Source organism: Caretta caretta, chromosome 8 (assembly GCF_965140235.1).
Source record: "Caretta caretta isolate rCarCar2 chromosome 8, rCarCar1.hap1, whole genome shotgun sequence".
NCBI lineage: Eukaryota > Metazoa > Chordata > Testudines > Cheloniidae > Caretta > Caretta caretta.
This window is the reverse complement of record NC_134213.1, coordinates 66368109-66391308: the sequence shown is the minus strand read 5'-3', so window position 1 is coordinate 66391308 and position 23200 is coordinate 66368109. Positions and strand designations below refer to the sequence as shown.

General features: G+C 41.1%; 1 protein-coding gene across 1 annotated transcript; it reads left to right on the top strand.

Moving 5' to 3' along the window:
* The first annotated feature begins 1390 nt into the window (after positions 1 to 1390).
* On the top strand, positions 1391 to 6427 carry ZNF281 (zinc finger protein 281). The gene has a single exon (XM_048861171.2). It carries the CDS (start codon positions 1663 to 1665, stop codon positions 4279 to 4281), a length of 2619 nt encoding a protein of 872 aa, XP_048717128.1. The 5' UTR covers positions 1391 to 1662; the 3' UTR covers positions 4282 to 6427.
* The last annotated feature ends 16773 nt before the right edge of the window (positions 6428 to 23200 follow it).

The window sequence follows — 23200 nt, the reverse complement described above, 5'->3', positions numbered from 1 at the left end:
TACAAAAAAAATCAAAATCAAATTCTGCCAAACCTAGTAATAGTGAAGGGATTTTCATCTATGCAACTAAAATGGCAAGCAGCACCATTAATCAGGCATGTGCATATCTGTTACAACTGTGTGCTTAAAGTGTGTTGCAATTGGGCTGTACTGATCTGAGAGGAATTATGTAGTGGTCTTCTCTAAATGTACAATTAATTTGCTTGCACAGTTTTCTTTAACTGCGCTCTCTTACTCTGTGCTATTTTTTTTCGAAAGAAAGGGTGAACTATCTGGCTGTGCTTTCCAATTTGCACTTTTCAGATTTCAGATGAAATGCCCACAAGCAAGTATGCATGTTATGAATGTATACACATATACAATCAATGCGCCAAATTTGGATATCCTTACTCTTAAGTAATATTTCAGGAGTGGTTCTATTAATGTCAATGAAGTCAGTGCAATATGATGCTGACTCACTAAGGATAGCGGAATCTGGTTTCTTATAAATACATAAACTATTAATTTCTTCGTGTGTAGAAGGGGATTAATAAATGCATGCATGTCAAAGTAATTATTTTTGAGTCTGAGGACACAAACAATACGCATTTATATCTCTATCCCAATCCTACAGATACGTTGCAGGAGTGAAGATGCACACGTGGTTTTACTTGCATTAGGCCTAGTGTTTGTTGGTGGGAGAAAAACGGTGTGTGTCGTCGTCCCCCGCCGCCTCGTATCAGTTCGGCTGAGTTGGCTGAACATGCCTGAGAAGCCCGGTTACGATGCAGGCTCACGAGGGAGACCTGTCACACCCCGCCACACGTGGGTTACACGAACAGGTCTGAAACACCGTTAGCTGCCTGTGTTCTACCCTGGGCTACGTAACAGGGCACTTAGGCCACAACACCCCGAGGTAACGTCACACATGCTCGCTTGTGTCTTCACGGGGCTTCTCCATCGGGCTCGGCTCCCTGCACTGCGAAACGCAGCCGGCGGGCTCGCGCTGGCACCAGCGCCGGCGGCGAGGCACAGGTGCAGGACAACGTGCTCCGGAGGGTGGCCCCCGGCTGCGTGTGGCCACGGTGAGCGCACAGTCCGTTACCCGTACTGGGTGCAGAGCAGGGCTGGGGCAACGGCAACGGCAACCCCTGCCCCGCTCTGTGTCACTCCGTGAGCCCAGGGAGGGCAGCTGCACCCGGGCCTCCCCCAGCAACGAGGTGCAATCCCCTCCCCCTCGGCCTCTGCCCCCGGGCGCAGCCCAGGCGGCCTGAGGGTCTGTAGGGCAGAGATGGCTGATGGGTGCGAAGGGGGGCAGGGTGGTGGGGTTCTGTTACGCCTGCGCACTGGCTGCCGAGCGCTGCCCGCCCAGCGCGGCCCTCCTGACTGGGTCGTTCCCAGCATGCCGCGCGCCGCACATGCGCAGTGTCGCGCTCGGGGGCTGCTAATTCCATTGTGGAGCGGACGCGGCGTTATTTTTGACTGGAGGCGGCGGCGGGAGCCGTAAGTGCAGCCAGGGCCGGGTGCTGCCCGTCGGCGCGGGTGGGGCGGTGACGATGCGCCCGGGCGGGGCCGGCTCGGTGAACCGGCGCTGAGCAGCACCCTGAGCGAGCGGCGTCCGGCTGCGGCGGGTCCCGCAGCCCCTCTGGGCCGCGCCTCCTCCCCGGCCCGGCTTCCTGGGGGATGAAACTCGGCAGCGGCTTCCTCGGTGGCGGCAGCAAGAGGGCGGCGGCCATGGAGCCCACCTTCCCCCCCAGCATGGTCATGTTCAACCACCGGCTCCCGCCGGTCACCAGCTTCACTCGGGCGGCCGCGCCCCCGCCGGCGGCCCAGCACCCCTCGCAGTGCGTCTTGCCGCCGCCCCCCTCCGCCGCCGGCGCCTCCGCCTCCTCCTCTGCGGCGGCCGAGCCTCCCGCGCCGCCCCCGCCTCAGGACGTGACTTTCAAGAAGGAGCCGGCTGGGGCTTTCCCTTCCTCTTCCTCGCAGAGGAGCCCCTGGGGCTTCCTCCAGTCGCTGGTGAGCATCAAGCAGGAGAAACCCAGTGAAGAGGAACAGCAGCAGCACTATGGGGGGCTATTTGGAGGGGCTGGGGAGGAGAGGCACCCAGCCCTGGGCAGTGGCAGTGGGGAAGGAGCCAGCCAGAGTGTGATTCAGGACCTAAGCCTCCTCCACCACCTGCACCACCATCCCCACCGGGACCTGTTACTGAGCGGCAGGAGCGAGAGCACCCCTGGGGGCTCCGATGAGCCAAAGCACGACACCCATGGCAAGAAGGCAAAGAGGCCAAAGCCAGAATCTCAGGGAATCAAAGCCAAGCGCAAGCAGAGCGCCTCATCCAAACCCCCACTGGTGGGAGACACAGAAGCTGCCATCTTGTCCTCAAGTCAGAAACCTCATGTCTGTGAACACTGCAGCGCTGCCTTCAGGAGCTCCTATCACTTGCGCAGACATGTGCTCATTCACACTGGGGAAAGGCCTTTCCAGTGCAGCCAGTGCAGCATGGGTTTCATCCAGAAGTACTTGCTCCAGAGACACGAGAAGATCCACAGTAGGGAGAAGCCATTTGGATGTGACCAGTGCAGCATGAAATTCATCCAGAAGTACCATATGGAGAGACACAAGAGAACACATAGTGGAGAAAAGCCATACAAATGTGACACTTGTCAGCAGTATTTTTCAAGGACTGATAGACTGTTGAAGCACAGACGAACATGCGGTGAAGCCATAGGTAAAGCAGGTGCTGGAATGGACCCTGGATCATCAAATCATAACATGGGGAGCCTGGCTGTGTTGTCTCAGGGAAGTACAAGTTCTTCAAGGAGAAAAAGTAAAACAAAAAGTATATCCATTGAAAACAAAGGACATAAGTCTAGTAATAAAGTAACTGAATCACAAGTTGCAAGTAATATGACCATGCAGAATTATGCAGTAGAGATTCCTGTTGTGTCTTCCAGTGGTAGCTTAGTTGGTGCTGGCATGGAAGAATTACAAAAAAAGGTGCCAAAGTTGGTCTTCAAAAAAGGAAACAGAAAAAGTGCAGACAAAAGTTACCTTAATTTTGTGTCACCATTACCAGATATTGGGCAAAAGCCATTGCCTGGGAAACAAAGTAGCTCTCTTGGTATAGTAACCAATACTGGTGTAGAAGCTATTGGTCTTCTCCAAAATGCAGGTGGAAAACCAGGTCAAATAAGTAGCAATTATGATGATGCCATGCAATTTTCAAAGAAAAGAAGATATTTACAAACTGCCAGCAGTAACAGTGCCTTTTCTATAAATGTTGGACATATGGCCTCCCAACAGTCTGTCATCCAGTCTGCAGGTGTCAGCGTTATGGATAATGAAGCCCCATTATCTCTCATTGATTCAACATCTCTAAATACTGAAATGAAGTCTTGCCATGACAAGTCTGGAATTCCTGATGAAGTCTTGCAGAGTCTCTTGGACCAGTACTCTCACAAGTCAGAAGGCCAGAAGGAAGATCCTTTCAGTATAACTGAACAACGTGTAGACTTGCACACCTCGGGAGAACATTCAGAGATGGTTCAAGAAGAAAATTTGAGCCCAAACTCTCAAACAGCTTCAAATGATAAGGCAAGCATGTTGCAAGAATACTCTAAATACCTCCAACAAGCTTTTGAAAGAACGACCAATAGCACTGGTTTTGCTTTTGGACCCAGTTTCCAGTTTGTTAGTTTGTCTTCAACTCTCCATAACCACAGTTTGTTTCAAGACAAACAGATATACACTACATCTCCTCTTGAGTGTGGCTTCAGCCAGTCTGTTACCTCAGTGTTGCCAACTGCATTGCCAAAGCCTCCTTTTGGGATGTTGCTTGGATCTCAACCAGGTTTTTATTTATCTGCTTTGGAGGCTACTCATCAACAGTTGACTCCTTCTCAAGAGCTGGATGATCTGATAGATTCACAGAAAAATTTAGAGACTTCATCAAACTACCAGTCTACATCTCAGAAATTGAGTAGCCAGAAGGAACAGAAAAATTTAGAATCTTCAACAAGCTTTCAGATTCCACCTCAGGAGTTAGCTAGCCAGATAGATCCCCAGAAGGATGTAGAGCCTAGAGCAACATACCAGATTGAGAACTTTGCACAAGCGTTTGGTTCTCAATTTAAATTGGGTAGCAGGGTGCCAATGACTTTTATCACTAACTCTAATGGAGAAGTGGACCATAGAATAAGGACTTCAGTGTCAGATTTCTCAGGGTATACAAATATGATGTCTGATGTAAATGAGCCATGTAGTACAAGAGTAAAGACCCCTACCAGCCAAAGTTACAGGTAAGGTCCCAAGTGTGACCAGGCTGTGGGGTCTTTTTAATGTAATTTTGTTTTATTTTGATAACACTGCCATTGGAATGTTTCTACATGGTCCTGTTAAGAATAATGTAACATGCCCTTTCAATGCAACTTTTCATATTTAGTTTATTTTGTTAGTGTGATTTTTTTTTTTAGGTCTGTTTATTATGGGTTTTAATAAAAAAAATCAATAGCTTAAAATAGTTCTTTTTGCTCAAATGACAATGTTTAGCAATCCAATTTACATATATAGAGTGTCAGGGAATAGCCCAAAAGTTTAAAATGCAAAAAATTAACTTTGTTCCTAGGATTAAGGTTTATTCTAATTGCTTTACTCTCAGGAAAGTGTAACGAAGCATGGAAATTCTATGCACCATTAGTGTACTGGAACTTCCAATTTACAGATTGTGGCAAATATACTTCAACATTTAAGGAAGGGATCTAAAACATTTTCAGACTGCTGTCTTATATCTAGGGTGATCCAAAATTCTGAGAATTTTGCTACCTACATCTTGCTGTAGCTTTTAATATACTCTTCTTCCAGGTGATTCATTCCAGATTGGTGGGGCAAATGTTCTTGGATCCATGGTAGATGCCTGGAATGATAGCTTTAATATAAACAATAATGTCCCCCGAACTCCTGTACAAGGCTGTAATTCCATAAAGAGATTCTAGTGACATAAGCCCTGAGAACAAAACTTAAGTGGCTTGTTCATGTTATTAGAACCCCAACTTGAAGCTACAGTCATAACTTATATACACTTTTGGGATACATTATTTATTATACATGGTTTAAAACAGATCAGTGTTTTGCCCTTCCTCTGTTAGTATGCTGGGTCCTCTTTCTGCATATTTTGTCGTCCTCTCTGGTTCAATCCTACATGGTTTGTGGTCCTTCCCTGGTTATTTCCCATCTTAACAGTTGGAATTTGAAAAGATTTACATTCCAGAAAGTGCATAATTTATTATGTACTTACTGATGTCTTATGATATCAAGTACAGAAAAATAAAAATGTAAACACCCATGTATTTTATAATTCTATTAAGGTTTCCATGTACAATAAGAAATAATATACTCCCAATTGTACATAGTAAGGCCCTGATGCTGCCTTGGGATTTGCTAACATGGACATCTGTGTCCAACAGATCCCAGTAACTTCAGTGGGTCTCCATATAGGTGCCCTGGTCCACAACATCATCTCACTGCAGGCTTGGGGCCTATGGCTGCAATTCCATTAAAGGTTTCTGGCGATGACAGACACCACAAGGGTGGAGCTTGAGTGGTCTGTTAATGTCACCATAACCCTTTAATGGAATTATTGCCATACTTTATGTATATTTTGTGGTACATTATTTATTATATGTGAATCCTGATTAATGCCTGTGGAGCTACGGAAACCCAGAATTGTTCGTGGCCATTTGAAGCTGCTGAAAGGCAGTGGCACTGCTCTAAACCACTTTTTTGAAAATGTTTTTTTCTGCTTAGTTTTTTTATGTAATTTTTGGTGATGTTTATGCTGATGGTTTTTTATGTACTCTTGGTGATGTTTCAGTCTTACGTACTTTTCTGGTGTCAGAAAAGTACCAGTGGTTGTTTGCAGTCTTCTTGTGTAATCAGCCTATTACAGGTTTCCATGTATAATAAAGTAATTAACATTGTGCAAGTGTAAAACACTTCTGATATGAAAGTCGTGTTTTGAAAACTATGGAATTATTAAACAAATTGTTAAAAAAAATTGGGTAATTTATCTCCCATTATCCACCCTCCCAAAAAACCCAAACCTAAACCCTATTTCTCTTAGTGAACTATCACCTTTTTACTGTTAGCAGGCTTGCTTCCACAGAATTAATCTAATCTCATTAACTTTTTCTCTAAACTTGATTATGTATTTCATCCTTATTTCAATTTAGTGAGGTAAGCTTCCTCTGATCACCAGGCATGAAGCCCAGTCTGTCATCAAGGGATGGAGTAGACCATAACTTTTGTAGGCCTCGTACTTTTTATCATCTCTTGTTTTGCAGAGGTTATGATTTACTTTCTTTATATTGTGTGTACTGGATATTGCATATGTATTCTGATTGTTTGCTTTAGCTTAATAATAAAAAACTATTATTCACAAAATCATAAAGAAGATATCACTTATATTATCCAGTCACACTTCTGAGACATTTTTATTAAGAAAATTCCATAAAATGTTTTAAATAGCATTGCAGAAGCAACATTATAGCTTGATGGTATATTTTAAGGTATTTTTATTGTAAGTTTATGTTCTTTTAGATCAATAAAAATACTCTTGGTATTTTAAGTATGCAGACTTAAATAGATTATTTTTTACTTTTAGATTATTTCTTGGTTTGGAAATTCTTATTTGAATACACTATTAAAAAAATTGAGCCACGTAACACCTTTAATGTTTAACTTTCCATTGAGATTAGTTAGATTTTGCTTAAACTAGTTGACCAACATGATCCTCTGTGTTGCGTATGGCTCTGCACAGTGGTAGTGCACGTACTGTAATTTGACAGGTTTCAGAGTAGCAGCCCTGTTAGTCGGTATTCGCAAAAAGGAAAGGAGTACTTGTGGCACCTGAGAGACTAACCAGTTTATTTGAGCATGAGCTTTCGTGAAGTGAGCTGTAGCTCACGAAAGCGTATGCTCAAAGAAATTGGTTAGTCTCTCAGGTGCCACAAGTACTCCTTTTTACTGTAATTTGAATATTTTGTAATTTACTTGTTGAAAATTGAGAGCTGGAGTTTCTGTAGATATTATGCAGAGATAATTTTGTTCTAAGATTTTAAACATTTTCTGTTAACTGGTTTTTGCTTTGAACCCATTGCTTTTATTTGCGTTTAAAGAAGGACCTACCAAAAGTAAGGTTGTATCAAAACCATTATTCAGACAAGCAGTAGGTAGCATACGGGTATGTCTATACTTAAACTCCCACAGCGGCACAGCTGAGCCGCTGTAGCGCCTCAGTGTAGATGCTCCCTATGCTGATGGGAGGGGTTCTCCTGTCAGCGAAGGTAATCCGTCTCTCAGGGAGGTGGTAGCTTTTTTTCCATTGACCTAAGGCTGTCTACACTCGGAGTTAGGTTGACATAGCCACCTCTCTCGGGGGTGTGGATTTTTCACACTCTGTAGAGACATAGCTATGCTGATGTAAGTTCCTAGTGTGGACCAGCCCTAAGTATATGTTCTGTGCTTCCTTAGTAGGTTTATCTAGTGTTTCGTAAACTTGTAGAAAATAAGTGCAGTTGTGCTAAAAGTCCCCAAAACAGTTTGAAAAGGGAAGTAGGGAAGTTGAGTAGTTTTTAGGTACAGACTATAGTTCTATTTGCCCACATGAAGTTATCTGAAAGTCAAAGAAGAAGATACCTGTATGCCAAAAAGAAACAGAATGGTAACTGGCAAAAAACAAACAGTTACATAAACACAAAGTACTTAAGGAATTAATGTAGATAGTATCCAGGGGATTGACAGGAGCCCTTGTGGAAGATTGGGAGATGCAGACTGTTACACTTCACACTCTGGTAATTGTGCAATCACTTGAAAATGTGTTTCTAAGTAGAACACAAACAGATATTTTTCCCAGCTAACCACTGAGTTCAAATTATTTGTATCCAGGACAGTACTCAGTGTGCCACATCTATTTGTTTTGGGTGCTTAATGTTGAGCACCTGGTAAATATAGGAAGCTGGTCTTTCTGCTATGTGCTGGAAAGAACTACATACTGCAAATATAGATTTTCCTTAATGTGTATGAAGTAGTAGTATAAATATAGCAAACAAACAATCCTATGGGTAATTTGGGAGTATAGGGAGGGGAAGGAACATAGTTCTCAAGGTTAAATTAACTTTCTCATGTGTCATAACTTTTAGTGTCTGGAAGTATATTTTAAAAAGGGGAATGGAAGGGAATTAAATTCTGTTTCCGAACCCAAAATGTAGAGTCTAGATTGAAGGTACTGAAGGGGAATTATTTACAAGGAAGTGGCCATTAAGAAGTAATACACATGATAAGAAGTTGGACATACGTAAATTGAAGCATTTATATTACCATGATATGTAGCTCCCATCTCAGAACTGATGTTGAATCAGACAAAACAATGTGGTTCTCTTCTCCTTCCTCCAGATTATGGGTGGGTGACTGTAAACCAGCAAAAACTCTGTGTGTACTCCAGAGCTGTTTGAAAACTGGAAATTAACACAGGTGGAAATGATATTTGAATGTAAATTAAAGCAGGAGGCACTTTTGGAGCAGCAAATTGAGGGGGAGACTTAAGAAAATGAAAATATAATCGTTTCAGGCTTTTATGGAATCCTGAAGAAAGCTTGTACTTTCCAAAAGATTTTCCCCACTGTGCAAGAGCAAATTTATTGTATTAGCTGACTATAGTTCTCAGCCCCTGGTAAGTGGAATCGTCATCTAATTCTAGGTGAAGTAATGAAGTGCTCAATGTTAAGTATCCCATCACACATATTTAAATCAAGAGCAGACGAGTTGGCACAAAAGGCACAATTTTGTGCTACCTTGAGGATTTTGTCTTTTCTGGCACTTAAACAGAGAACCCCTGCTACAAACATAGTACCTCTTAATCAGGCTGGAGGGAGGGTTCCCTTATAATAATTCTAGTCTCAGGATATTTGATAATGTAAAATAGAAATTCAGTTACTGCTTGATCAACTTAGTAAATTTTTTCATATTTACTTTTGTAATAATGCCTTGGTTTTTAAAAAATCTGTGTGATAATGCTATAATGGGGCACTCTGGTATGTCAAAAAGTCTTTATTTTTGTTATAGACTATCCCTTGGTTTTGTAAAAGGGAAATATGGCAACTCACCAATTAGCTTTTGCTCCCATGAGATGATAAAAAACTGATGATGCCTCATGAAAACCTTGAGAAGATTTTGAAACAATTCAGCTTGTCATATTTTCTTTAGTCTTATCTCTCTTTTTGTTACTAACAACATTTGCATGAAAACAATTTTTGTTTGGTTGCACTCTGCTTTTAATATCCTTCCCACTAGAAATGAGTCTTCTAATTGTAATGTTACAGTTGATGATTGTGGAAATCTGTGTTGTGAATAGAGGGCATGCTTTTAATAGTGTAAAAGGTATTGCAGCCTTTACTTCCTGCATTCTCTACTTTACTTTTTATTATAGGCATGCAGTTAGCCAGATACTTTTCATTATAAGACACTCTTTTCAATTTCTTATAAATTCACCAAACTTTAACCATTTGGGCTGAAATTTTTCTGCTGGGTGCCTGACTCGGGCTGAATTTTTCTGGAAAATTTAAGCAAAAACAGTTTGACTATTTCCTAGACCAAAAAATAGGGGAAAATGGTTTCTTTACCCACATTTAAAAAAAAAAAATCTTACAACCATTTCATTGAAAAATTGTAGTACTTCCATGCTTTATAGCTGGGGCTCTACATTTATTAGGGGGATTGCTCTGATGTCAGGGATGTTCCTGTTGTCATCCTTGTAAAATCTGCCTGAATTTGGCCTAGTTATGAGCCTTTGAAATCTGTTTGCACATGCTCAGTAGAGACTTGGGAGTTTGGCAGCTAAACTCTCAAGATGATTCCAGCTGTGCTGGATGTGATCTAGCATGAGACTGCAGGGGCTGAACAGGACTTTCCACTGCAATTTGTTCTTTGGCTGCAAGGAGATGCTGTCACACATCACAAGAACTGTGAGAGCAGGGAGACTTGTTCTCCTCTAATCGGTGTTCCTGCTGCTAACACAGGCAGTGAGGAGGAGGCAGCCTGACTGAAATGCAGAGGAATGGGGAGCTGGGCCTTGAGGTCTGGACTGGAGGCTGGGCTGAAGAGTCAACTGCAGGCAGTCTGGGACAAGGAGAGGCTGGAGGTCCAGGGGCAGAAGGAGAAGTCTGTATCCACTAGAGTATGTTCTCCTCAGAAGCTGGAATAGAACCCAGCATTCCTGAGTCTCTACGTTCTTCAGCTGTCAGGAAATAAGCTGTGAAACCCTCTGGCAATGTGTATGCTTCATCTTCCTCTAATGGCTCGCCCGCATAGCACATAGTAACCTACTATTGCTATCAGTTCTTCTTAGCTCAGGTGGCAGAAGTCTGTGCTGTTGATCTAAAGGTTCTAGTCCTGCTGAAGAATCATGGGATAGTCAGCATGGTATGATGTGATGGAATTTGTGTTTTTCAGTTTGCTTTTATATAAACAAGAACATTGCACCTTTAACATTGCTAATATAGTTGGTTTTGTATGTAAAGTCGTACTTTAAAGTTAGGAAGTGACAGTATTAAGGTTGCCTCTGCAACCTTAATTTGATCCATTTGTGCAGATGCATTATGATATATTTAATTACATGATCACATACTTTTTTTTTTTGTTCTACCAGGGTCCCTGTCTTTCAGTGCACAGAATAGATAGTGCTGAATGAGCAACTAGTCATTATTTTGTTTTATCCTCATTGTTCAGTTTGTGGTCTCATGCCTTATTTATTGCACACCATTCAAATCCTGCTCTGAATACGGAGTTCTTAATTTCATTGCGGGCTTTTCTGTGGTGTTCATCACTGTAGCATCTTTGTGCTTCACAACCATTAATGTATCTTGACAGCACCCTTGTGAGGTAGAGTAATAGTATCCCCATTTTACAGGTGGGGAACTGAGGCACAGCGAGACTCAAAAGTGTAGACTAATTTTGAGGTCCATTTGGATATGCTTATGGCGTGATTTTTTAGACAATACAGTATTATATAGTACTTCATATGTTCACAGCTCAGCTCTTCCTGAGTCGCAGGTCCAAGGTCTCAACACTTACCAGACCCAGAAGTTGGGTACCCAGAAAATGAGGAAACATGAGGAATATGGCTGCCTGTGAAAAGTTTAGTTCATGTGACTTGTCCATAATCACAAAGGAACTTTGTTTGCAGTGTTGTTGCAGCCATTTTGGTCCTAGGATATTAGAGAGACAAGGTGGGTGAGGTAATATCTTTTATTGGACCAACTTCTGTTGGTGAAAGAGTCAAGTTTTCGAGCTACACAGAGCTCTTCTTCAAGGTGGCAAAGCCAGGGATAGAATCCAATCTCCCAATGTGACATTCAGCTGCCTAAACTTCAAAATCATCCTTTCTCTTCCTATACCCCTTCCATCTTCTGCAGCAAATGAGGTAGGGGTCCTATAGACAACCTGGATTAATTCCATGAGCATTGTACATCCTGTGCACTGACAGATGTGTCCCATGGAAAAAATAGCATGTAATTGCATAACTAGAGACTGTCATAATGCATATGCACAAGGCAGCTGAATGAAGATTCTACAGGCAATCTTAATTCTGGCATTTTCTAACTTCTGAGTACTTTGCAGCCTTACGTCCTTTCAGTGTAACTCTGTGTAATATAATGCTTAGATATCTAATTTTTGGTGTGTCTAGATTGCGAGTTTATTTTTTTATTACATTTACTACAAGTTTGTTTAATTTACACTTAGTCTTTAGCCTGTCTTCCATAGTAAATGTTTTTCTAATGGTACGTTAGAGGACTGCCTACTTATATAGTAATTAGGTTTTAAATTTGATCAGATATCCAGTATGTAATCAAATGGATAAGAATTAGGATAGAATTGGGGAAATATAACTTTGGAATATTTTTCTGTGTGATCCATATAACTTTGGTCTTTCCAATTAAGTTTTTTGTAGCCCCTCACTTAGTCCTAGGTATCTCAAAACACTTTGTGAACTAATGAGCTAAGTAGGGGTAGTACAGTTTACTGTTAAGGCAATTTCAGCAGCTGTTAGGTTCACACACAGCCTTTGACATTAAAGCATGTTTTACAGAGAGCTGTATTAGCTTTTAGGGTTATCTCTGGTGCTTATGAAAAGTTCCCCAAGATCTTTAATTTCTATGTAGACCATCAACAGCAATTGGCAAAAGGATCCTCATTTTGATGTCTCCTCCCAGGCCAAAGAATAGTTTGTCTAGGTTAGCATTCTCAAAATTTCTCCCTGTCACACTTTTCTGCTCACCTATGTTACATTTCGATTCAGTGGATCTGGGTCTGGAGCTAAGTATCCTGTAAGCTGTGTGGCCACACAGCAGCCTATTGAGCTCTGCGCAGACGCTCAGGGAACTTGCCTGGCGAGGAGGTGGGTGCCTTGGCTCCAACTTAGCCTTGGACCTGCTGCGGTCAGGGGAGGGGGGCCCCGCCCCCCCAGCCTGAACCCAGCCTCAGCCCCGACCTGGACCTGCTGTGGCTGGGGCACCCCTCTCCTGGCCCAAACCTAGCGTTGGACCAGCCGGGGGAGCAATGCCTATCCCATGGCCCCACCCCTGGAGAAATAAAAATAAACAATCCCCTCCCCGATAAATAGATTTTCTTGTACAAAGTTAAAAGGATAATAGATTATAAGCACTTTGGGGCAAGGACTCTATTCTCTAGAAATAAGTGTGTTTTAAGTAACATGAGGTAAAATTCTAGGGAAGACATGTTGGTTACCAGGGCACAGATCCACAAAGGGACCTAGGTGTTGCTCAGGTGCCCTTAATTCTGGGATTTCCTGACTTTTGAGTGCTTGACTTTGCAGTCTTAACATTCTTTTAACGTGGTTTTTAATGTAATTTTCTAGGTTTTTGACAAAATTGAAAAAGGGAAATTTCATACTGACACCGTCTTGGGCTATCTACAGGGTTCGAATTTTTAGATCCACTGCCACTTGAACTAAAAGAATAACTGATAACAGTAGTAAGCTATCATACTCTGTGGACCAGCACTACAGGGGGATGAGGCACACTTTTTGTCTGTGGATTTCACAGATATTTGCTGACAGCAGAAAAATGGTGAGACTCAGGAATCTGGTGCAGAGTGTGCTCCAGTGGACAAGGACTCTTCTGCCTGTTTTTACCAAGTTTGACATTTTCTGCCCCATCACCTCCAATGTATCACTGTCCCAGTCCTGTCTCTTACCTCCCTTGGTTCCTTGTCCCAGCGCTATTGTCCTTGCCTACTCAGTCCCAGTCTCCGCTTCTCATGTTCTCATCTCAGTCCCAGTCTTCTTGCCCAGCCATTCCCACTCTCCCTGTCTTTCTTCCCTCCCCATACCTAGTTCCTGTCTCCTAGCCCAGCCAGTACCAGTCCACCATCCCAACTCCTGGCCCCAATCTCTTTGGCTAGCCAGTTCCAGTTTTCCTCTTCTGTTTTTTCATCTAATCTCTTTCTCCTCTCCTCTCCCCTCCCACTGGCTCCCAGTTCATGCCTCCATCTCCAGACACCTTACCGAATCTCAGACCTTTCCCATTCTTTTTGCCTAACAAGTCCCAGTTCTTTTCCTACACCCAGCTCCTTGCCAGAAGTGTCTCTCCCTACCAGCAAGTCCCAGAGTCCTCCTTACCCTCCCCCACCCAGTCATCATCCAAACTCAGTGTTAGTCATCCTCCCCTGCCAATTGGCTTCCTGTTCCCCCTCTGTTTCCCAGTCTCCTTGCCAAACCCGTACCAGCCCCCTGCTTCCTCCAATTCCCAATCTTCATCCCCCCATTCCCAGTCATGCTTTCTCTCCAGTCCCAGTCTCAGTAGATTCCTTGTCCCAGTCAACTCCTTTCCTCCCATCATGTCTTGGGTTTTGTCTCCTCAGCATTCAAATCAGTTGGCTTCCTGCTTCAGGCTGCCTAAGTGCCTACAGTGGGGTCATTGAGAGGAACGAGAGCACAGGAGAGACAGGCTGGTAGCAGCCATTACTGGGGAAGTCTGGCTTTCTTCCTGCATCCCTGGGCTGCAGGGAGCATGTTCCCTCACTCTGTAGGGGCACTGCATGTGCAGCCAGCTGGGAGGGGCGAGAGTAACCTCAGATGGGATGGAATCTTTGGAGATTTAACTGCTAAAATCTAAGAACAGTGTGTGTATGAACTAAGATCTTTCAAAGACTTGGCCAAATTTGGGCAGATTTTTACAGTGACCACAAAAGGCACATCCCTGGCCAACTGCCAATTTTAAAGTCCCTGCACCAAAGCATGGGAGTGGTAGAGTTGTTGAAAGAAAATGTCTCAAGCATTTTTAACATGGGCAAAATGACATATTTTTCTCTTGTCTTGTTCTTGTAAATAACAGAACAGTTTTGGCTGAAATTTTTCAACAACATTCAGCCTGAGGCAGCCATCTGACATGGAAAAATTTAGCACAAATGGTTAAAGTTTGGCACAGTGATAAGCAACTGAAAACAGGGTCTTATAATGGGGAAATGACAGGCAATCCTACCATAGGTGCGCTGCTAGCCTGGCCTAGAATATACAGTATATTAGCTAACGTAGTACTAGATAGGTGTGTTGGGTTTTTTCAGTTCTCTTTGAAGCATCTGGAATTCCACTGCCAGAGGCAAGTTATGTGCCTAGAAGGACCATTCATTTTATCTGGTGTGGCAAGTGCTATATTCCTTTAGATGAGCTATTACTACAAATTATCTATTTACAATAGAATAATCCCTCAGACATCTGCTCTTAGTGAAGGTTGTTACTAAATAGAATGAGATTTAGCATAAAATAATTGTATAGTTGCAGTATATATATGTCATGAGGAAGACTAGCCTTGGAAATTTCTGGTGAGACTATATCTCAGTGCAATAGATGGGTTACTATATATAAAGATGGGAGAGCTTTTAGCAGAAAGTTTCATTCTAGGAGCCATTTGACTCTTCTAGGTTCATTTAATTTCTATAAAATAAAAGGCTAAAATCTATTTTTTGACCACTTGTGATGGGTGGGAAAGGTCGTCTTTCCCCTTAGCATTAAATGGACAAGGGGAACCAGAATTTAGTGCTAATTGTAGTTTTACTCTCTTTTTTTAATCTTCATTGATGTCCTTATTCAACAGGGCTCAAATTGGGCTGGTACTAGAGGGAAAAAAAACTAGATCTCTTATTAGGAGCCAGATCCTGTGTTGGTGGAAATTTGTGTAACTATTTTGATTTAAAAGGAATCGCATCATGTCCAATATGATGACTGCTTACTTTGTACAGTTTAGTGAATTTCATAAAGAACAAAGGAGGTTGTTCTAAATGTTCACATGCCTCTGTAAATGGAGACCTCACCAGAGGTTTCTTACATATTTGTGGATCATGTGGCACAGACTCTGTCTCTATGCGAACTGTCCATTTATTTTCATGGAGAGACCTGTAGGGCCTTATCCTGCAAATCCTACTTTGCACATGCATAAGTGTTTGCAGGAAAGGGCCTTGTACTGAAAGGGTTTGTACTCCTAAAATTCTGAAATGTCTGTAGTTAGTATAGTGATGGAAGAGTAGTGAATAAATAAATACTATTCTTTTCAAAATCAAACTGTCTATCCCTATTGTTTTCAGTGAATGTTCTGTTGTCTAAAAGTTTAATTGCCTTTATTAGAACACAAAGGTTTCTAATTGTTTTAAGTATGATCCAATTTAAAATTATATATGTAAAATGGATATAAAAACCAAATATCCTTACCTGTTTTACAAGTAACACCTTAAATTACTAAACTGAAAGATTATTTAATGTGCTTTACACTGTTAATTCTATTTGCTAACTTTGCACAATACGTTGCACTTTGGGTTATCACAGTTGATTAAGTTTCACTTTCTTTTAATGTTCAGTTTCATTTTCTGGTTGTCATGCACTAGCACACTATATTTGGGATTGCAAACATGGGAATATTTAAATTCAAATAAACTGTTTACACTGAAATTAGGAAAAAAACATTTTTAATGTTAAGTTTCGTAAAACTTTTTTTTTGTTTTTGTTTAAACAAAAAGTAATTTTGGGACCTAAAGCACCTGAAAGAACTTCTTTAATCCGAAAATCATAAATAGCAGCAATGAATTGTTTTCCAATCTGATTTTTTGTAGTATGCAATATTTTTTCCCAAAAGATTGTTCCTTGTTAAATACTAAACTCTCTTGGCCATTAGTATTCTTTTCTTTGTATGAAAGTATCACATCCTCTCTCTGATTGTGCAGTCATAGCTGAGGTGAAGATCCAACTTTAAACAGTGCAAGATAAATCATTTCCACATTCTTGCTTAACAGGCTATTTTAGTGTAGAATTGTGTAGGGAAGCACATTTTCTGTTGAGAGCTAATGCCACTGTCTCCTTGACCCAAGGTCTTAACAATTTTTGAGCAAGGTAGGTATGGTGATTAGTCTAGGAAATTGTTTTGTAAACAAAACAAAATTGTCCTGTAGAAATTTCTCTACCTTGCAGGGTTGTTGAGTGACAAAAGCTTTGACTAGGTGTAGTGTTTTATGCATGGTATTAACAAACTTATGTTCTTGTCCTTTCTTATTTATAGAAATACTGGCTCAATATTTAGGCTTCACACTGAGGATCTGGCAAAAGGAAACCTGTTTCTCACCCCTGTATTGTGCGCAACTGCTTTACTATTGTGGCCACTAGGGCCTTATTCACTAGGGAAAAAGAGTATATTGTTAACCCTGCGTTGCAATCCTAGTGGAGACAAGGCCATTTTGGTTTTAAGATGTGTTATCTGGATGAGGTAAGCTCTAGGGATTCACTTATTATGATCAGCAAAATGTTTACCTGAATCAGTGAATGCGGGTTAAAACTTTAACAGTCTCCTCTAGGATCATAACATGGGGTTAGCTAAAATGAGTTAGTTTAGCATGGATTAAAGCTATGTGTTTTCCTAGTTGAAGGCACAGCATCATGGGCCTTCTATGCTAGGACTTGGGCCTTCTGGATATGTCCAGTACATCCCTTGCCTCTCCCTAGCTTGCCCCCATAATGCTCCCAAATACTTCTCCACATTGTCACTATTCTGCTCCAGAGCATATGGGGATTGCTGAATCCCCCTGAGAGGCCTCTCCTTGGTCTTCTCGCTCATGCAGCAGGCCATGACAGTTCCACTGTGTTTAGAGTCTTCTGGTGGGTCCACAGAGAAGTGACAGCATTTCCCCTTATTACTGTTTTTTATAAAAAGGCATAAGGAGGCCTTGAACACCTGAAAATCCCCCTTTTAGCTTAAAAACACAGGGAATTAATGTACATTTTAAAAGAGAGAAACATTTATACATAGTTACTTTAATAAAGTTTCTAATCTGTTTTAGGTATTTCAGATGCACTCAGTGCTGGATTGTCTAGGTGCCAATTGTTATGCACTAATATATGAATTTTATGCAGTACTATGAATGCACACTTTTAAATTACTCCCTGCCCCTCAGAATTGAGGCAAGCTAATTGTTCTCGTCATAGATAGCTAGATAATTTTCATACTCTTTTCAGCTGGTCCCCCTGAATTGTTTATTACATGATCCTTGTTCTCTGAGGGCCTCATCTTGCACCATTGACATCGGTGAGAGATTTGCCATTAACTTCAATGGAGGATCTATGAGGAAAAATTCCATTGGGAACAGCTCAGACAACATACTGATGAGGTTTGAAACTGTCTAGTTTAGCAGGTTGAAAAATGGAGAGAAAAATTCCACCAAAAATATTGATTGGTTTCTTTTTCTCATAGAAACTTGAAATTTTTCAGCCAACTTTATTTATAACCTGGTTTGAGTCAATTCCTGTATGTTTTATAATACAATTATGTGTTGCTCGGGAAGGATTAACCCAGTGAAGTCCTGCTGTTACTTGGCTCTACAGTTGGGATGACAAACACAAGGAGATAAATTATCAAGTTTTGTTCATTCTATGTTGGATATTAGCTAGTTAATGTTAACTTGCCTTTTGTTGTTCAGAGGTGTATGTTATCACTGCTTTTAGGGCTTATTGACATTGTTTGCTTTTTTCCCCCCTCTGAAGTAGCTACACTCCCACTAACCTTATTGTAGACGTATTGCAGCATATGCCAGTTGAGTAAGCTTTACTGATGCAAGACAAATATCTGTGTGCAGCAAGAAGCGGATTCTCTGGGATTCTGAACTCTTGGGAGAAGACTAAAAAGGATATGCAGGATAAAGAGATTCTTGTCTGATTATTGACTTGCTTTTGGAATGTATGTATCACTCATTTTAATAACTGTAAGTTAATTCTAAAGACTAAGGTTGCCAACTAGGCACAATCCTGGGACGTGGGAGTGTGGAGCTACAATACCGTAGGCGAAGAATTGGAGGCATCTTGCCTCGGTGATGCAGAATACCTCTCAATGTGCAGCCAGAGTGCACACACTGCTGCATCCCTTTACTGTGTGCAGCAGCTTCTCTCTCCCCTCCCCCATGAGGCAGCCTGGCTCTGCTGACCAGAATGCAGGGAGGGTGAAAGGAGGCCTCTGTGCCCCATCTCACCTCTGGGAGAGTACTGGGGGAGCAGTCTCTTCAAATCCTGGAATGCAGGACCTGCAGTTCTGCTTAGCCCTTGGAGTCATGCAGGGAGTATTGAGAGAAGCACCTTATTCCCTTCCCCTCCGTGTTGTGCACCCATTTTTAAGAGTTAAGCAGAATTCAGCCCTAAGCGAATTCCACCTTCTTACCTCAAGCATCAGCGTTAAGGAATGCTTGTCAAAGTGTCGGACATGAAGACATTTAAAATGAGGCAATCAACAAACATAACGTCAAAGAGCACACCTACAGGAAAACCTGTTATTAAAGATGGGTAAGAAATAACATGGGGATGAGTGTGTATGCCACTTGGACTCAAATATTCCTAAGTAAAAGAGTTACAGTTGAACTGGAGGGCTAGAAAATTAGTTCATGTTGGAAGAAGCTGGTGTACCTCTAAGTATAATTGAGCCTAGTTACTGTTGTTATAGACATTTTAGTAATGTTAATAGTAATAATATGTGCAGCAATGACAAAGATTAGCAAGCCCAGAAACATTTTCCAGCTGTGGGAACTGAAGGACAGACAAACTGTGGAATAACCATAAAGTATTGTTCGTGAATCCTTATCTCTTACTTCCTTCAAGCTGTCTGTCAATCAGTTACCTGTACAACCTGATCTTTGATGCCTACAGTTATGAGGTTTCTTTTCAAAGCAACGCACTGGGCACACAGCCACATAAGATTCCACCAGTGTTAATACAGATAAATACCCATGCATTGGTTTCAAAAATTTCCCCATTAGCTTTCCAGAATCATCAAAGTGAACAAAATTTCTTATGTGGATGTTGGACTAGGTATGCTATACAGCAGCAGAAAACATGAGGGCATTGTGATACTTGGTTGTTGATTCCCAGCCCTAAAGTAAAAGCAGGTATTGCACATACCATATGCACAATATAATTGAGTATTACTTCGGGTGAAGGATCTGTAGCAAAATCACCCAAGGCTTTTTTTTTTTCTTTTTGCATGAATTGCAGTTCAATGGTAGGTGAGGAAAAAATAATGAATTATTACTTGGAAACGTGTTCAGTGACAACTGCATATTTAATTGTTTCGTATTTCTATTCCTCCTTTCTTTGCCTGAATGGCAAATCTTTACAAAACGTCTATTCATACTAAATGAAACAAATTCAGAATATCAGACACTGGCCTTGATGAGCACTAAATGCAGTGATTGATCTGTACATAACTGGAAAATGTTTTTAAATTTTGTATGACAATATGAGACTGATTGCATTTGACAAGAAATGAAGGTTTGCAAATTCTACTGACTAACAGGTAAAGATCTGACATTACTTGTATTACCTATTTATTTCTAAATCAGAAAAGCTGCTTTGTATAGTTGATAGACAAAGCAAGACTGTCTAACACTTAAAATAATTTTTGTGTACTAAGGTACTTATTAGATTTTTTTGAAAAGGGGGTGATCAAATACAATGCACTACAGTACTTATCTAATTACATGGAGTCCGGTGGCACCTTAAAGACTAACAGATTAGTCTTTAAGGTGCCACCGGACTCCTTGTTGTTTTTGTGGATACAGACTCACACGGCTACCCCCTGATATCTAATTACGTGAATTATATAAGTGAAAACAAAATGTACGTGGTTGGCTCATGTCCTTAAAAGATTTAAGCTTTTTTCTACAAGTGATTCATAGCAATTAAATATTTTTTCCACACTGGACATACAACACTATTGACTCACATCAGACAAATATAGCCAAATTCAGTGTTAGTGAAAATTAGGTTATTAAATTGAAAGTAAATGTGTAAGCCAAAGGTTTTTTGTTTTTTTGTGTGTGAATAGATCATTGAGGATAGTATAGTGCAGTGGCTCCTAATCTGTAAGCTGTGGAGCATTTACTGGCATGTAATATGCATCCGATGAAGTGAGCTGTAGCTCACAAAAGCTTATGCTCAAATAAATTTGTTAGTCTCTAAGGTACCACAAGTCCTCCTTTTCTTTTTGCAGATACAGAGTAACACAGCTGCTACTCTGAAACCTGTATGCTTATTGTTTCTTTAGGTATCTGGATGCTTCTTTGCACAGGGGTCTGGTACTGTTTTTGCCAGTATTTCAGTTAAACATGCTGAAAGTAATTCTAAGTGAAATGATGGTAAAAACAGGTCCAGTTGCAGGAGGAGTTTACATTAAGGCTTTCAACATTGCTGGACAGGGTCTCAGATGGACAGGGGTCAGTACCAGTGGGAATATTTTTGTAAATGTTCTCAGTGTAGAGAAGAGTTAATAGGGGAACAGCAAAACTAACTATCCACAAAGTGCTGTTGAATGCTCAAAGAAAAACTGAAAAAATAGAGAATTACTTTTTCCTAACACTTTAAGCTAGAGTAATTTTAGGTGTTAACTTGCAACTCGAGTAGGTACTGAATTTTCGGATACAAGTGCAATATTTTAAAAAGTGGACACTGTTGTTTAACCAGTGCTTTATAAAGGATATTTCTTTGAACTAAACTGGCAACATTAAAATCTGAGTTAGGGTACGTCTACACTGCAGTTAGACACCTGAGGCTAGCCCAAGCCAGCTGACTCGGGCTTGCGGGGCTTGGCCTGAGGGGTTTAACTGTAATGTAGATGTTTGGGCAAGCTCTGGGACCCTCCCACCTCACAGGGTCCTTTTAATTGCAGTGCAGACATAGAACTCAGCAATCTTTAGTGGTGGTAGTTACTTAGCCCTCAGGAGCACAGATAGTTCTAGTAATAATTAGTGGTAGCAAAATACAAAATGTTTTCTGTCAAACTTCTTTCTTACTATAACACTAGGTTTTGATCTATTTAAAAATTAAGCATGGGATTTACAAAAGGCAGACATCCTCCAAAATATGAAGTAACCTTTTGTATTTATTTCAAAGAACAAAATATAGACACTTTGCTAATTAGAATATTATGAAAGCTATTTAGCATATTTAAGAACCCTTGAGACTGCTTAAGTCCTTATTCAGTTTTAAAAAAATTCTGTGCAGTATATGCTACAGTTTCCTGGCAGAATTTTATTACAGATTCAGGTGGCATGCAATGATCTTGATACAAATCTAGAAGTTGAGATTTTTCCCTCGGCCTTCTCCCTGTTTAACTTTTTGTCTCCTTACCATGCTTTTGCTATCTCTTCCACCCCATCTGCTTCTTTCTTTTCTGAACCCTTCCCTGTTAATAGCCTCAGCTCTGCTTTGATTCCTTTGCTGGTCCAACAGATCACTCGTATGATGACTTTTAGTGTGTACAGTATAAGGGCCATCTCTTTTCTCCTGTTTTTACCTGTGGGTCTAGGCATTTCATTCCATTTATTTTGGGAGAGGAGCAAGCTTTTCCCTTTGCTGGCTTTAGTCATTAAGAGCTATGTATTGTTTTTAAACATTGCAGATAAGCTCTGAGACTTTTATAATTAGACATCTTAATAAATTAAATAATAAATAACCACTAGCATTGCTAAACCTTACTGCTACCTGCTGATACAGCTGTCTCATTTTGCCTGCACCATAGAAATCTTATATTCTGTAAAGCTTTCACTATTGGAGGTGACTCTGATTACATTTCAGAGTAGCAGCCGTGTTAGTCTGTATTCGCAAAAAGAAAAAAAAGGAGTACTTGTGGCACCGAGCTGTAGCTCACGAAAGCTCATGCTTAAATAAATTGGTTAGTCGCTAAGGTGCCACAAGTACTCCTTTACATTGCATGCCAAAGGGGGAAGCATTATGGAGCATAGCATCTCGTCTGTGCTGGTGGGTTTTAAAGCAAAATCAACTGTGGTGGACTACAGCAGCTGGCACTGGTGATTATTAATATTTTATTAGAGGTAAGAAACGTTAGAGGAGGATCTGGGGAGGAGATGGTAACTGGTGAGGGGGATATCTTATCTGAAGTGATCTGGAGACATAGTTGAATGACTAAAGTAGATATTTGTTTAATAGGTCATGGAGCCAGTATGACCCCCACCTTAATTAAGGCGAAAATGCAGATAATGCAGTTTACCAGAAATGAAATAAACATGCTTGGATAGACTGAAGGGCCAGAGAGGCATTCAGCTTCTCCTATTTTAAAAAAGTATTTTTAAAAAATCAGAGTACTTCTGGCTAGCTCTTGATTGTTGGGATGCCCCAGAATGTGTCATTCAATGCGGGTAACTGATATCAGAAATGGGACAAGTGGAGCTGGCTTCTTATTTCAATAGACAGTTTTGAAACATTTATTATTTTACATAGCCTAATCTATCTCAGTACGGATGGACCAGCTCCGCTGGAATTGCTCCTATATGTGATATCAGAGTTCTGGTCTGTCAGCACATTTGGGAGCTGAATGGAATGCTTGTTTAAAATAAAGGTTACAGTGAAATTAGTTTTGTGTTGAATTCTCCTATGCACTTTACAACTGGGGAAATCAACATGTAGTTTGAGCTTCTAGCTGCAGTTCACCACTGAAGTCTTGCAAATACTGTATAGAAAATAGTTTAGATTTTGATGTATTTAAGGACTGAGGGCTTGTGTACACACTGGGTTAACTTTGGTGTGATTTTAAACTGATTTAATTACACCAGTGCAAAAGGCTGTGTTGCTATTCGTATTTCAGCTTTAATGAGTTTGTCAGATAGAAAGAGG

Excerpts from the sequence above, each read along its gene's own strand:
- ZNF281 (XM_048861171.2), top strand. The coding sequence starts at position 1,663 with ATGAAACTCGGCAGCGGCTTCCTCGGTGGCGGCAGCAAGAGGGCGGCG.